The sequence below is a fragment of the Pteronotus mesoamericanus genome, unplaced genomic scaffold (assembly GCF_021234165.1).
Source record: "Pteronotus mesoamericanus isolate MK-2021 breed Mesoamerican mustached bat unplaced genomic scaffold, CSHL_Meso_final contig_25, whole genome shotgun sequence".
Taxonomy (NCBI): Eukaryota; Metazoa; Chordata; class Mammalia; order Chiroptera; family Mormoopidae; genus Pteronotus; species Pteronotus mesoamericanus.
Genome location: NW_026555105.1, coordinates 9,926,477 through 9,939,304, shown reverse-complemented (window position 1 = coordinate 9,939,304; position 12,828 = coordinate 9,926,477). Strand labels below are relative to the sequence as shown.

The 12,828-nt window shown below is 55.2% G+C and overlaps 1 protein-coding gene across 1 annotated transcript; it reads left to right on the top strand.

The window, feature by feature from the left end:
* The first annotated feature begins 630 nt into the window (after positions 1-630).
* Positions 631-12,740, top strand: PCIF1 (phosphorylated CTD interacting factor 1). Its single transcript, XM_054573665.1, has 17 exons — positions 631-1,243; positions 2,924-3,208; positions 4,496-4,638; positions 4,729-4,853; positions 6,502-6,639; positions 6,823-6,953; positions 7,091-7,245; positions 7,931-8,078; positions 8,172-8,255; positions 8,487-8,586; positions 9,636-9,798; positions 10,445-10,617; positions 10,756-10,842; positions 10,922-11,106; positions 11,795-11,888; positions 11,983-12,158; positions 12,256-12,740. The coding sequence occupies exons 2-17, from the start codon at positions 3,072-3,074 to the stop codon at positions 12,497-12,499; spliced, it is 2,283 nt and encodes a 760-aa protein (XP_054429640.1). The 5' UTR covers positions 631-1,243; positions 2,924-3,071; the 3' UTR covers positions 12,500-12,740.
* The last annotated feature ends 88 nt before the right edge of the window (positions 12,741-12,828 follow it).

Genomic DNA, 12,828 nt, shown 5'->3' with positions numbered 1-12,828 from the left:
TTCGTTTACTTTTTAAACTAGGGAACTCTAGTTCTTAATTACTATTCATATTGCTGCCTCCCGTGTTGACACTCCCAGCCCCACCGAGCTCCAAGGGCACAGGTACCACGGACACGAGAGGCTGCCCAGCTGGGTAATCTGCAGCCTCTGGCTCCCATGGGAAGCTCAAGCAGGACAGCAGATGGTGGTTTTGTCTTTCTCGCAAGCTACCCCTGGCAAGTCGGCTCACTTGGGAGGCCAAAGGAAGGTGGAGCTAGCGAGTCCCCGGGCCTCTATCAAAGAACCTTGAGGAGAGCTGGCTGGGCATATGGCACCAGCAACTGCTTGTCTGCCGGACTCTTTTGTGGTTGGTTTGAGGTCTCTGTGAAGATTTGCACCGCAACCAGTGGCCATAGATGTCAGTGTTGGAAAGCCCCTCAGATGCGTTTAGTTTATAACTTCCCAATTTTGCCCAAAGCCATCTTTTTTATTTGTGTATAATGTTCATATTTAAAATTAGCCAGCTGGATTCAGCAAGCAAAGCTATCTTTACTGTTTCCACAGCTGTTCTTTCTTCTACTCAAGAGCACTTATAATCTGTGCAGTCACATTATGGGAAAAGGTTCTATTTGCATGCAGCCTGGACACAGGAAATGGCTGTAAAAAATTCTGGATAGAGTCCCAGAGAGGGCAAGCGACCAGCTGCAAGCGGCAGAGATAGGTAGGGTGATAGGACCCAGTTGCCTGCTACGTCCACAGCTACGTCATCCGGGCTCCGCCCCCGGGTAGGCGTCTGAGCCGAACAGCCACAGGTTTCAAACCCGCCCCGCGCCCCCTGGTGCGCACACTCAGTCCGACCCTGCTTGCGCACCGCCCACCTGCGCCCTGCTGCCCCAGCGGGTGTGTTGGCGTGGGAAACTGAGGCAGGGAGTGTTTGAGTCCGTTCCTCCCTCAGTTCACACCCTATGGCCCACAAAGCTGTTTCCCCCTCCTCAGGCCCGCTTGGAAGAGCAGGAAAAGACGGGAGGAAGGGGAGGGGGTCGAAAGCTATCAGGGTCGGAGGACTCGGCCGGTCCGCCACACTCAAGATGGCGGCCGGCAGCGGCGAGGTCCCTCAGAGGCGGTACCAGCGCATGCGTAGTGCGGAGTCCCGGCCCGGGACACAAGATGGCGGGAGCGGCGCTGGGGAGGGCGAGGCGGAGGCGGCAAAACGGGCGGCCGAGCAGAACGTGTAGCCGCATCCCCTCGAGTCCGCTTCGGGCAGGTAAGAGCCCCAGGAAGCCATGGTCCCGCCGCGAGCCGTGCCAGGATCCGGGAGTCCGAAGCTGGTTGGCAGTGGCCTCTCCGACGCTTTCCTCTCGGGGCCACCGCTTGCTTCGTTTCTGCCGCCGCCGCCATCTTAGGCCTGCGGGTGGGCGGCCGGGCCGGTGGCCTGGGTGAAGGAGGTGGGCCCGGAGAGCGCGGGCGGAGCGGCCTCCAGGGCCCCTCCGCTGCTGCCGCCGCCACCGCCTTTGTGTCGGGCTCCGACTCTGAGTCGCCTCAGCCCGGGGGCGGGAGCGCGCGGCGGGGCGGGGGGCGGAGTCCGGGAGAAGGGCCGGCGCGCGCGCGCCAAACAGCCCGCCCCCGCTGGGGTGGGGGAGAGGGGAAGGTGTGCGCGCTCTGGGGGTCGCCCCTCCTTCGCGCGCCCCCGGCACCTGCGCACTTTGCCAGTCCTTTGGCTCCGCCCTACTGGGTTGGAGGATTCTGATTGGTGTGTTACTGAGAGATCCCGCCCCATCGTACTCCAATCCAGGAATCAGACTCTACGTTCTGGTGGGTTTCTTTGGTTGCGCAGATCGAGTTGTTTGTTCGTAAACTGTCAAACTTCGGTGTGCTGGGGGCGCAGCGAGCTACAGGATGAATAAAAAACGTCACTTTAATAATAGCAGTTATCTATTACTGAGTGTGCAATGTGCTAGACTCTGCGCATATAGACCAGAGGTTGAGTGTGGTTTACAAATCGGGAAGTGTCAGGAGCGCCTGGTACCTAAGTCTGTCCAAACCCAGCTGGTACTTTGGTCAACGACCTGCTGTATTCAGCTGGAAAATTAAAAAAAAATTTAATTGTAAAATATTGATAAAGATTCGAAATGATATAAAGCGAAAGTGTGCTTGTCTGTCTCTCAGTCCCACTCTTAAGGTTCATTTGAAAAATAGAAAATCTTGTGTACCTTCCCTCCCCATTTCTGACTCCCAAGATGTAGAGTGAGGGGCAGGAATGTGATTTTTTTTTTACAAGCCCCCGCTGGTTCTGACGCATAGCTGGTGCCGGAAATGCTGCAGTGTCCCCATTTGGCCTCATTAAGCTGTGCTGCTGTGCCTGCTCTGCATAGTTAATCATCTTGGTGCGTCAATATCACACAGTATTTCTTGGGGAAAACAGTTTTCAATAAAGATGAACATGCTGTGTTATATAATGCATTTGCATGTGTATGCACGCCTTTATATTTTTTTAAAGACCTCATTCAAAGAAGTGTGTGTTTCTTTTGCTGTGGGTGGCTTGGGACTTGCCCCCAATTGGTGGTATGTATGGTTGTTCACTTTTCCCTTATCTTAGGGATACTTTGGCTGGCAGGACAAGCTACATAGTTTGCAGGGATCCAGTGTGCAAAATGAAAATGTGGGCCCCTTACTAAAAATTTCAAGGCAGTGACAGCAGAACATTAAATTAGGCTCAGGGTCTTCCTCAGCATGGAGCTCTATGTGACTTCAGGCTGCAAATCTGTGAGGGTGAACCTGTTGATTGGAAAGGTTGAGAAGTATCATTTTCATCCCTAGAATGCCCAGTTCTCCAACAGTGTGTCCTGCAGGCTTCCAATTTGCTCTGTGTCATTGCCCTTCTTGCTGTTGTCCCTGCTCTGCAGCGTTTCACAGATTTGTGACTCTTCTTCTGTTTGCTCTGCAGTTGCTGATGCAAGGAGTTCCCTGGGTCCCCGTTCACTCCACTGCTGACCAGCCCACCCACCTGTGCTGAGCCTTTCTGCAGGCCTCTCTCCTGCCTCTGCGGGACCCTGTGGTGTTGGGTCCATCTGGCCGGAGAAGAAAACCCTCTCATGCTAGCGTTGCAGACCCCAGAGGGTGAGAAAAAGGGGGACCTCGTTCAGCCTTGCGACCTGTGGGCTCAGCCCCAAGGCACCAGGAACCCCTGTTCCTCAGAGAATCAAGGCAACTACGGCTTTTTCTCCCCTTGGTCAGTGGTTCCAAAACTTTTTGTTATCATGGCCCCTTTTTGTTGTATGTATGTTCTCTTGCTCCCTGAATTTTTATCTTCCAAACTGTATCGATGAAGTAAGTCCCTTTCCCATTCATTTTTCCCTTTCAAAATTAACGAAGATGTTTACGACTGAGTGTACAATAAAATCAATGTCCCAATGATTTCTATGATGTTGTCAACAGCCAATCAGACCTTCTGAACAGCATGAGATAATCAGTGTGACCACAATGAGTTGATAAAATTTCAGCAAGCCAAGATAACTGATGTTTAAATGTGCCTTCGTGCCCTAAATGATTTCTTTTGGGTATTGTGACATACTGAAAACACCTTTAGGACCACCAGTCTGGCCACAGTTGGCCACCTAGGAGTCTTTAACAGCCAAGTTGGGAATTACTTTGTCCACTGACACTTGTGCTGGGTGTGAGTTTTTGGCGGGGGGTTGAGGGGTAGTAGGTAATACACATCTGAAATAGCTGACCGCCTTCAGGTATTTAAATAAAATTTCACCTGGAGATTATGCAGGACTGAATTAGATATTCCTTCTCAGTTCCACTGGTTCTTTTAGCAACAGGTTGCTTCCTGCCCTATGCGGTGAAATGAGGCAGCCATTTAGATGCCATGTCCCTTCCCGGGCTGTACTTTGTGCCAGTGAGATTTGACTGGATAGAAGCAGGAAAGAGGAGTTCTTTCATATGGGAATAGCTTCTCAAGGATAGACCCTGTTCCATCATGTTTGTCATTGGTGCTTTGTAAATATGCACAGAATAAATAGAGCTCCTGCTGGGCCCAGGTGCCCTGCTGAACACTCTGCAGAGAACTACACTGGACCCAGTTCCTAGTCCTGGGAGTTCTGAGAGTCTAATGGAGAGAAAAACCCAACTGATAGACCACAGGCTTTCTGAGTGCTAAAATGCAGATGTTTATGGCCCCGAGGAGGGGCTCCCACCACCTTGCTTGGGGAGGGGAGAGTCAAAGGAGGCATCCTGGAGGATGTGAACCTAGTGGCAGGCCCGGCAGAGAATTGCAGAAAGAGTATTTCATGCAGAAGGAGGGATAGGAGGGTACCCATTTTACAGATCAGAGAGCTGCAACTAGATTCCAGGGTTCCCCTGTGGCACCATGCTGGCCCTCCAGGACAGGTCTGGGTTGATTTCCCTGTGTCTGCAGGTGTCCCCCAGGCCCTCTAGGTTGTGACTGGTGGGTGGGGGTGGAGCTCACCTCCGTGCCCTTTGGGCCCTGACACCCTTTGGTCCTCTGTGGCAGGTCCGGTGTGGGTGCTGAGATGGCCAAAGAGAATCACGGCAGCCCCCGGGAGGAAGCGTCCTTGCTGAGTCACTCCCCGGGCACCTCCAATCAGAGCCAGCCCTGTTCTCCAAAGCCCATCCGCCTGGTGCAGGACCTCCCAGGTACTGGCAAGGGGCAGTGGCAGGGTGGCGGGGTCAGAAGGGTGCCCGGGGGCATCCCTGATCCGGGCTGGGTTCCATGCTTGTTTGCAGAGGAGCTGGTGCATGCAGGCTGGGAGAAGTGCTGGAGCAGGAGGGAGAACCGCCCCTACTACTTCAACAGATTCACCAACCAGTCCCTGTGGGAGATGCCCGTGCTGGGCCAGCATGACGTGATTGTAAGTGCCAGCCTCGGGTGCCTGGGTCTTCCCCAAGTGTTCCCTGAACAGTTATGATGTCCCTGGTCCTGGGGGTACAGTGACGGCAAGACATACAATCCCTGTCCGCCGGGAACTTAGACTCATAGGGAGATGGACATGTACACAGATGATTAAAATAGTGTACGGTACGGAACCTGTACTCCATGTTGGGCACTTTGCTTGGGATGCGGTGTGAACAAGATAGACACGGTCCTGCCCTTGCACTCTCAGGGCACGCGATCTACTGGAGGGGTGGGGCCGCTGGGATTACAGTGTGGCACTCGAGCGAAGGAGGGAGTTAGGGCACATCAGGGATCCTGACCGGGTCTGGGGGTGGGGGGCTCTCTGCAAGCTTCTCCAGGAGAAGGTGGGCTAAGGGGAAGTGGTCAGGGGAGGACAGGTGCCTTCGAGGAGCCCTGATGTCGGGGTGGTTGGGGGGATGTGGGCCATCTGGTGGGAGCTGGGCTTCTGGACCCCTGTCACTTGGGGAAGACCTTTCTTGCCCCAGTCAAGCCGTTGGCATCCCCATTTTGCAGGTGAAGACACTGAGGCTCAGAGAGGGGAAATGACTGGCCCGAGCGCTCACAGTCAGGAAGAGGCAGGGCGGAAGGGGCCCCTGGTGTGATTGCAGGGCTCCACTGCCCATCGTGCCGTTAATACGCGAGGTGTCGCCGGGGGAGTTCCATGTGCAGGGCCTTGCTTTTGAAAAAACAAGCATTCCTTGAGGGTTTCCTTCATTCCTTTCGTTCTGGTTCTTAAGGAAAAGAAACTAACATGTATGGAGTGCTGAGCTCATTGCCAGATGTCATGTTAAGCTAGGCGTATTCATGGACTTGTTTAGTCATTATCACAGTGGCGAGGTCTGGCCATTTTGAAGGTGAGGGAGGTAGGAAGGGGAATGACCCCCAAGGTCACACAGTTGCAAGTACTGGGCTGGCCAAAAAGCCTGTTCATTTAGGGTCTCCCCCCCAATAAAATAAAAGACACATTTTTCATTTTCACCACTAACTTTATTGATTTGGATATTCTGAATATGTTGGCTATCTCCCGCTATTGGTTTCCCATGGGTAGAGGCCAGGGGTGCTGCTAAACATCTTCCAGTTTAGCAGAATTATTTGGACAAAATGTCAATAGTACCAAGAAACTTTGCAAACCACTTTTGACACGTTTGGTCACAGCATCTTCTCCATACACTACATGAACCATTTTTTGTGTTTCAGTTGCGTTTTTACCTTTCTTGAAATAATAAAGCATAATATGCTGAAAATGTTGCATATTTTCTTCCATCTTCAATATTAAAATGGCTGCACAAAAATTCAATTGATTTTTTGTTTTTAAATGCATGTTGCTTTGGTAGCTGTCACAATAGAATCTAACAAAATTGTTTTGAATGAAGTTCAAGACAACTAAGCACTATTAGAGCCATCTTACGGGGAAGAAAAAACCGTAATGAACTTTTTGGCCAACCCAGTAGCATCAGGATGGAACCCAGTGTTCTTCTGGCATCCTAGTTTCCTCTGCTCTTCTTCAAGGAGTCGGAGCAGGGGGTGGGGCCTTGGGGTTCCGCATTGCTGGGGCTCCTAAGCTGCTGGCCCTGGTTGCAACTCTGCCGGTCTCCCTCCTCCAGTCAGACCCTTTGGGGCTGAATGCGACCCCATTGCCCCAAGACTCAAGCTTGGTGGAAACCCCCCCGGCTGAGAACAAGCCTCGGAAGCGGCAGCTCTCCGAAGAGCAGCCAAGCGGCAATGGTGTGAAGAAGCCCAAGGTGAGTGTGGCTCCCCGGTAGGCAGTCAGCAGGTCCCCTGGTCCCTGTGAGGGCCGGGCTTTGGCAGGTTAGTTGGGGGTTAGGGGGACCGGTCGGGAGCCCAGGGCACAGCTTCCCAGGTGCACACAGCACTGGAGCTATTGGCCACCTTTCCTAACTCAATGCTTTTGATTCTTGCTCCAGATTGAAATCCCTGTGACGCCCACGGGTCCATCAGTGCCCAGCTCCCCTAACGTCCCAGGAACCCCAACACTGAAGATTTGGGGGGCGTCCCCTGAAGATAAACAGCAAGCAGCTCTCCTCCGACCCACTGAGTGAGTCCCTGCTGATTGGCTTAGGGGTGTCCACTGTCGGCGGCCAGTCTGTCCGGACCGAGGGAGTGTGGTGGCGGGCGGGGTGCCCCTCCTCCCCTTCCCTCCACTTTCCTCATCGCCCCTGTCCGTGCCCCTAGGGTGTACTGGGATCTGGACATCCAGACCAACGCTGTCATCAAGCACCGGGGGCCTTCAGAGGTGCTGCCCCCGCATCCTGAGGTGGAGCTGCTCCGCTCCCAGCTCATCCTGAAGCTGCGGCAGCACTACAGGGAGCTGTGCCAGCAGCGAGAGGGTAGCTGTCGCCTGGGTGCTCGGCCTCCCTTCTCTTTCTCTGCCGTTAGCCGGAGCGAGGGTCCGCCCACTGGGCCCAGTGGTTGGGCACATGCTGCAGAGGGGACAGGCCTGTTGGGAGTCCCTCCTCCACTGAGCACTGTGACCCTCTGTGAGCTTGGACTCATCAGTTCGCTTCTCTGCATTTGGGTGTCATCTGTAAGATAGGGACAACAGGAGTGGCCACGCAAGGGGTGGCTGGGGTCAGTAACAACAAAACAAAAGCAATTACTAACACTTTCGAGTGCTTACTATTCGCCAGGCAGTTGAAGCCTTTTTATGTATCTGTAAAAGGGGGTAAACACGAAAGCACCTGTACCTCACGGGGTTACTGCAAGGAGTCAGTGGAATGGAAAGTGCTCAAGGAATGGCAGCATTAATTAGTAAATAAACCCGCTTAACTTTGCTGATATAGAGAATACCCCCTTCCCCTCCCCTATGTAACACTTATTAACATACTTTATAAAACTAGTAATTCTCAGAACCTACTTTGGAAAATGTTGCTTAGAATAGATGCTTCTGACGTAACGGGGGCCGTGTCTGGTTTCCTGTCACACCTCCAATGCCCGCATGATGCCTCCCCTGCGCTGGGTGGCGTGGCGCCTGCCGACTAAATCCACACCGTCATCAGCTCTCCTGTTTTGCAGGCATTGAGCCCCCTCGGGAATCTTTCAACCGCTGGATGCTGGAACGCAAGGTCGTGGACAAAGGCTCTGACCCCCTGTTGCCAAGCAACTGTGAACCGGTTGTGTCACCCTCCATGTTTCGTGAAATCATGAATGACATTCCTATCAGGTACAACCCCACAGCTGAGGCTGACCCAGGGCCATTTAGTGTGTGTCCACTTCTGTACAGAAGGGCTCTAACTCTGTCCATTCTCTAACCTAGGTTGTCCCGAATCAAGTTTCGGGAAGAAGCCAAGCGCCTGCTTTTTAAATACGCGGAGGCTGCCAGGCGGCTCATTGAGTCCAGGTTTGGCTGTGACTCCTGCCTCCAGCAGGAGGGCTCTGTGATGGGGGCGGGGAGGCCGTAGGCCATTGGCCCCCTCACAGGGCTCTGTCATTGGTCTTGGTGGCAGCACGGGGCTCAGCTCCCAAAGGCAGAAGGCTGCAGTGTCAGCCTAGGGATTGATGCTTGGAGTGGGATGGGAGAAGGGGTGGAGCGGACACTGAACCTGCGCCCCTGCTATGCGCCCTCTGGCAGGAGTGCATCCCCCGACAGCAGGAAGGTGGTCAAGTGGAACGTGGAGGACACCTTCAGCTGGCTGCGGAAGGACCACTCAGCCTCCAAGGAGGACTACATGGTGAGTGGCCCTGTGTACGGCCGGTGGAAAGGCTCTGTGGCCACTTCCTCCCAGAAGCCGACTCTTGTCTGTCCAGGCTGGGGAGGGCCCCACAGCAGCCTGTTCTTGTGCGAAACAGGAGACTTTTTGACACTCGTCGGTCCCCCAACTCACGTAAATGGAGATGTTTGTCTAGGCTGCCGGCTGTCTCCTGGGGAGCACTGCTGTTGAGGTTCTCGATGAGATCCTGTGCTTGGCCACACGCCAGCAGTAGCTGCCTTTCCAACTGAATGAAGGCAACATCTAGAGTGGTTTTTAGAAACAGGTTGACAAACTGTCTTTTTTTTGTGGGTGTGTATGTTCCTATCATATTTAAGAGCTACCACAAGATTCAATTCAATTCCCTACTTTAATGTGTCCCAAACAACTCTTTTTTTTTCTGGCCCAAAGGCATCAGTTCTTTAATTCCCCACCAGCACTAGCAATGGGCTTTCTTTTCAGGACCATTTTTCACAAGAGACAAGGTTTCGCACTTCACGATAGTAACTGTGTACTTGACACGTAGAGAGTGGCAAAGGTAGGTGTGTGCTCACTAGCCAGAGTGACTCATTTTCACTCATCACTTTACATGTGTGATTCAACAGAAGTACAAATGCCCACCATTATCCTTGCAAATTGCCAGCAGCTCAAATTTCAAATTGGCAATAACCAAGGAAGGAGCCCATTTTATAACGATCTCTCCCCAGTAGACGGAAATGCTTTATAAGCAGGGACAATGCCTGGCTGTTTCTCCGGCCAAGTATAATGGGGCCTGGCACAGTGTAACCCTGGCGTTTCACTGGACACTTACTCTATGCTAGGGGCTTGTTAAGCCCTTAACATGTAATATGTCAGCCGCCTTGTTAGGTAAGTATTTCAGGTACCTTTGACAGTTGAGGAATAAGACTCGCAGACACAAAGGGGTCTGTGCAAGTGACACAGCTAGCGAGGCGCGAGCCTGGTCCAGAGCGAGGCTGCTGCAGTCCTGCAGGCCTCCCGGCCCGCCAGCCCACTAGAGCCGTCTCCTCCAGGATCGCCTGGAGCATCTGCGAAAACAGTGTGGCCCCCACGTCTCGGCCGCCGCCAAGGACTCCGTGGAGGGCATCTGCAGCAAGATCTACCACATCTCCCTGGAGTACGTCAAACGGATCCGCGAGAAGCACCTTGCCATCCTCAAGGAGAACAACATCCCAGGTAGGGGAGCTGGCCGGCAGGGAGCCATCAATCCTGCGTCCTCGGCCCTGACTGGAGGGACAGGTGGGACAGCCTCATGGCCAGACTGGTTTGGGGAGGCCCATTCCTCCCAGCAGTGTCTGGGACACGGCCTGCTGTGTCCTTTGGCTGAGGGTCTCAGCCCTCCTCTAGGAAACGGGTGAATAGCAGAGGGTGGGGTAAGTAGTTAGCTGGCCCTGCATTTAGATCCATTCTCTTGTAAGCCCGTTTCCTCAAACTGAGGTACGATACCTGGCCAATAGAATCCTGTAAAGATTCAGTGGTAACTTAGTGTTTGGCCCCAAAAGATGCCGGAGTGAGGTATTGTAACTACTATAAAGGTGGTGCAGTTCCACTTCTGTGTGGTACCTGAGCCTGCTTGCCTGCCAGGCCCCAAGGAAGGTCACACTGGGGGCGTGGGTCAGTACGGAGCCCACTGACACAAGCCACCAGTTCTTGACCCCAGTATCCCTGACCACTCTCTGAGTTGCACACACTTCTCCGTGGACTTGTACCTCCCCTGGTTACTCCCTTGAACGAGGTGAGAACAGTGGGCACTGAGGCTGTCTAGGGTGAGTACTGGCCAAGCAGGGGCAGGGTGGCCCCTCACTGCTGTCCCTGTCCACAGAGGAGGTGGAGGCCCCAGAGGTGGAGCCCCGCCTGGTGTACTGCTACCCAGTACGGCTGGCTGTGTCTGCGCCCCCCATGCCCAGCGTGGAGATGCACATGGAGAATAACGTGGTCTGCATCCGGTATAAGGGAGAGATGGTCAAGGTCAGCCGCAACTACTTCAGTAAGCTGGTAAGAGCTGGCGGGCAGGGTAGGTCTTCATGGGCGGGAGAACCGAAGGCTGGGTCTGTCCTAACCCCAAGTCCTCGGCCAAAAGGCCAGTGCGGAGGGAGGGCCCTGCACTGCAGCCCATTGCTCTCTGTCCCGCAGTGGCTCCTGTACCGCTACAGCTGCATTGACGACCCTGCCTTCGAGCGGTTCCTGCCCCGAGTCTGGTGTCTGCTCCGCCGGTACCAGGTGCAGGCCTAGGGCAGCGGGGAGGGCTGCTCTGGAGGGGGAGGCTGAGCCCCAGGCCCTGACTGTGGCCACTCTGCAGATGATGTTTGGCGTGGGCCTCTATGAGGGGACGGGCCTGCAGGGATCGCTGCCAGTGCACGTCTTCGAGGTCCTCCACCGACTCTTCGGTGTCACGTTTGAGTGCTTCGCCTCGCCCCTCAACTGCTACTTCCGCCAGTACTGCTCTGCCTTCCCCGACACAGATGGCTACTTTGGCTCCCGCGGGTGAGAGCCAGGGACCTGGGCGTCTGCTTTGTAGGCCTGGGATGCTGTCATCCAGAGCAGAGATCCCGCCCTGGCTGCTGCTTCCTAGTGCTGTAGGGCTTTGAGGCTGGGCAGTCTCCGGTGCAGTTCTTGCCTTCAATCCCTGCCCCACCCCCCCGCCCCCTGACCTTGCACAATCCCTGAAACTCTGGGAGCCTGTGACCCCTGTCTCCCTCCAGCCTGTGGGGTTCTTAGTGAATTAGCCCGTATTTGGAGTATGGGAGGAAAGAGAGAATGGCCATACAGGCCTCACAGACCTTAATGAACTCACACGGGAGCGGGGGCTGGGGCGGGGGAACACGGCTGGAAGGAGATGCTGCTGCCTCCAGTAGGAAAGTGGGGCCAGGCCAGTGGCAGGGACAGCTCAGCAGTGAGGGAATTCCTGTGTGGCTTGTGCTGTGGCAGTGGGGTAAGAGCTGGACTTGGACTCTACCCCTTCCACTCAGCTTGGTGGACTTGGGTTGTCAAGCCTGGGCCTCTGCCCTCATCTACTCAATGGAGATGACCACACTGTCCCAGGATGAGTTAAGGATGAGTGCTGGCCTTTGGCCCGATGGGGGCCATCTCTTCCATGTGGCTGCCTAAGGGTGGGGGCAGCACCTGTTTTTGGCTGAGGGCCTGAACTTAGCATGCTCACCTCTGTCCCCAGGCCCTGCCTGGACTTCTCCCCACTGAGTGGTTCCTTTGAGGCCAACCCTCCCTTCTGCGAGGAGCTCATGGATGCCATGGTCTCTCACTTTGAGGTGGGTATGCTGCTGCTGGGCTGGGGGGTGGCAGGCAAGATTGCCAGCCACCGGAGAGCAGCCTCTGACAGCCGTCCCGTGCCGCCTCCCACAGAAGCTGCTCGAGAGCTCTCCAGAACCCCTGTCCTTCACCGTGTTCATCCCCGAGTGGCGGGAACCCCCAACCCCGGCGCTCACCCGCATGGAGCAGAGCCGCTTCAAACGCCACCAGCTGGTCCTGCCCGCCTTTGAGCATGAGTACCGCAGTGGGTCCCAGCACATCTGCAAGAAGTGGGTGCCCGGGGAGGGCAGGGGTGGGGGGCTGGGCCCACTGGGCCAGCCAAGCCCTACCCTGAGCCCCACCCTGAGCCGCTGCCTCTGCCCACAGGGAGGAAATGCACTACAAGGCCGTCCACAACACAGCCGTCCTCTTCCTGCAGAACGACCCCGGCTTTGCCAAGTGGGGGCCGACAGCTGAGCGGCTGCAGGAGCTGATCGCCGCCTATCGGCAGTCTGGCCGCAGCCACGGCTCCAGCTCTTCCTCCTCCTCCTCCTCCTCCTCCTCCTCCGAGGCCAAGGACCGGGACTTGGGCCGAGAGCAGGGCCCCAGCCGAGAGCCTCACCCCACTTAACACATCCTGCGGGGAGGAGGAGCCCAAGGTGCTGGGACGGCCTGCTGGGGCTCAGGCTCTCGGGCTGCCAACGACATAGGAAGGTTACGCTCTGCCAAGGCTCCCCCTCCCTGCCCCACCTCCAGCTTCCCACCCCAGACTCCACACCCCTGTAAATAGGCCCCACACCTTCTCTCCCTGCCCCTATCTGTGTCACCTTGTTTCATTTGTAAAAGGAAATACAGAAACCCTCTCCCAAGAATGAGTGAGGGTCTTGAGGGCAGAGAAGACCCAGGAACATGGAGCCACCTCTGGGACCACACCTCTACACCCAGGCTCACCTCATGGCC

Coding starts and splice junctions, on each gene's coding strand:
- PCIF1 (XM_054573665.1), top strand. CDS start 3,072: ATGCTAGCGTTGCAGACCCCAGAGGGTGAGAAAAAGGGGGACCTCGTT. Junction 8,079..8,171: donor ATGAATGACATTCCTATCAG/GTACAACCCCAC, acceptor TCTCTAACCTAG/GTTGTCCCGAATCAAGTTTC. Junction 10,618..10,755: donor GCAACTACTTCAGTAAGCTG/GTAAGAGCTGGC, acceptor TCTGTCCCGCAG/TGGCTCCTGTACCGCTACAG.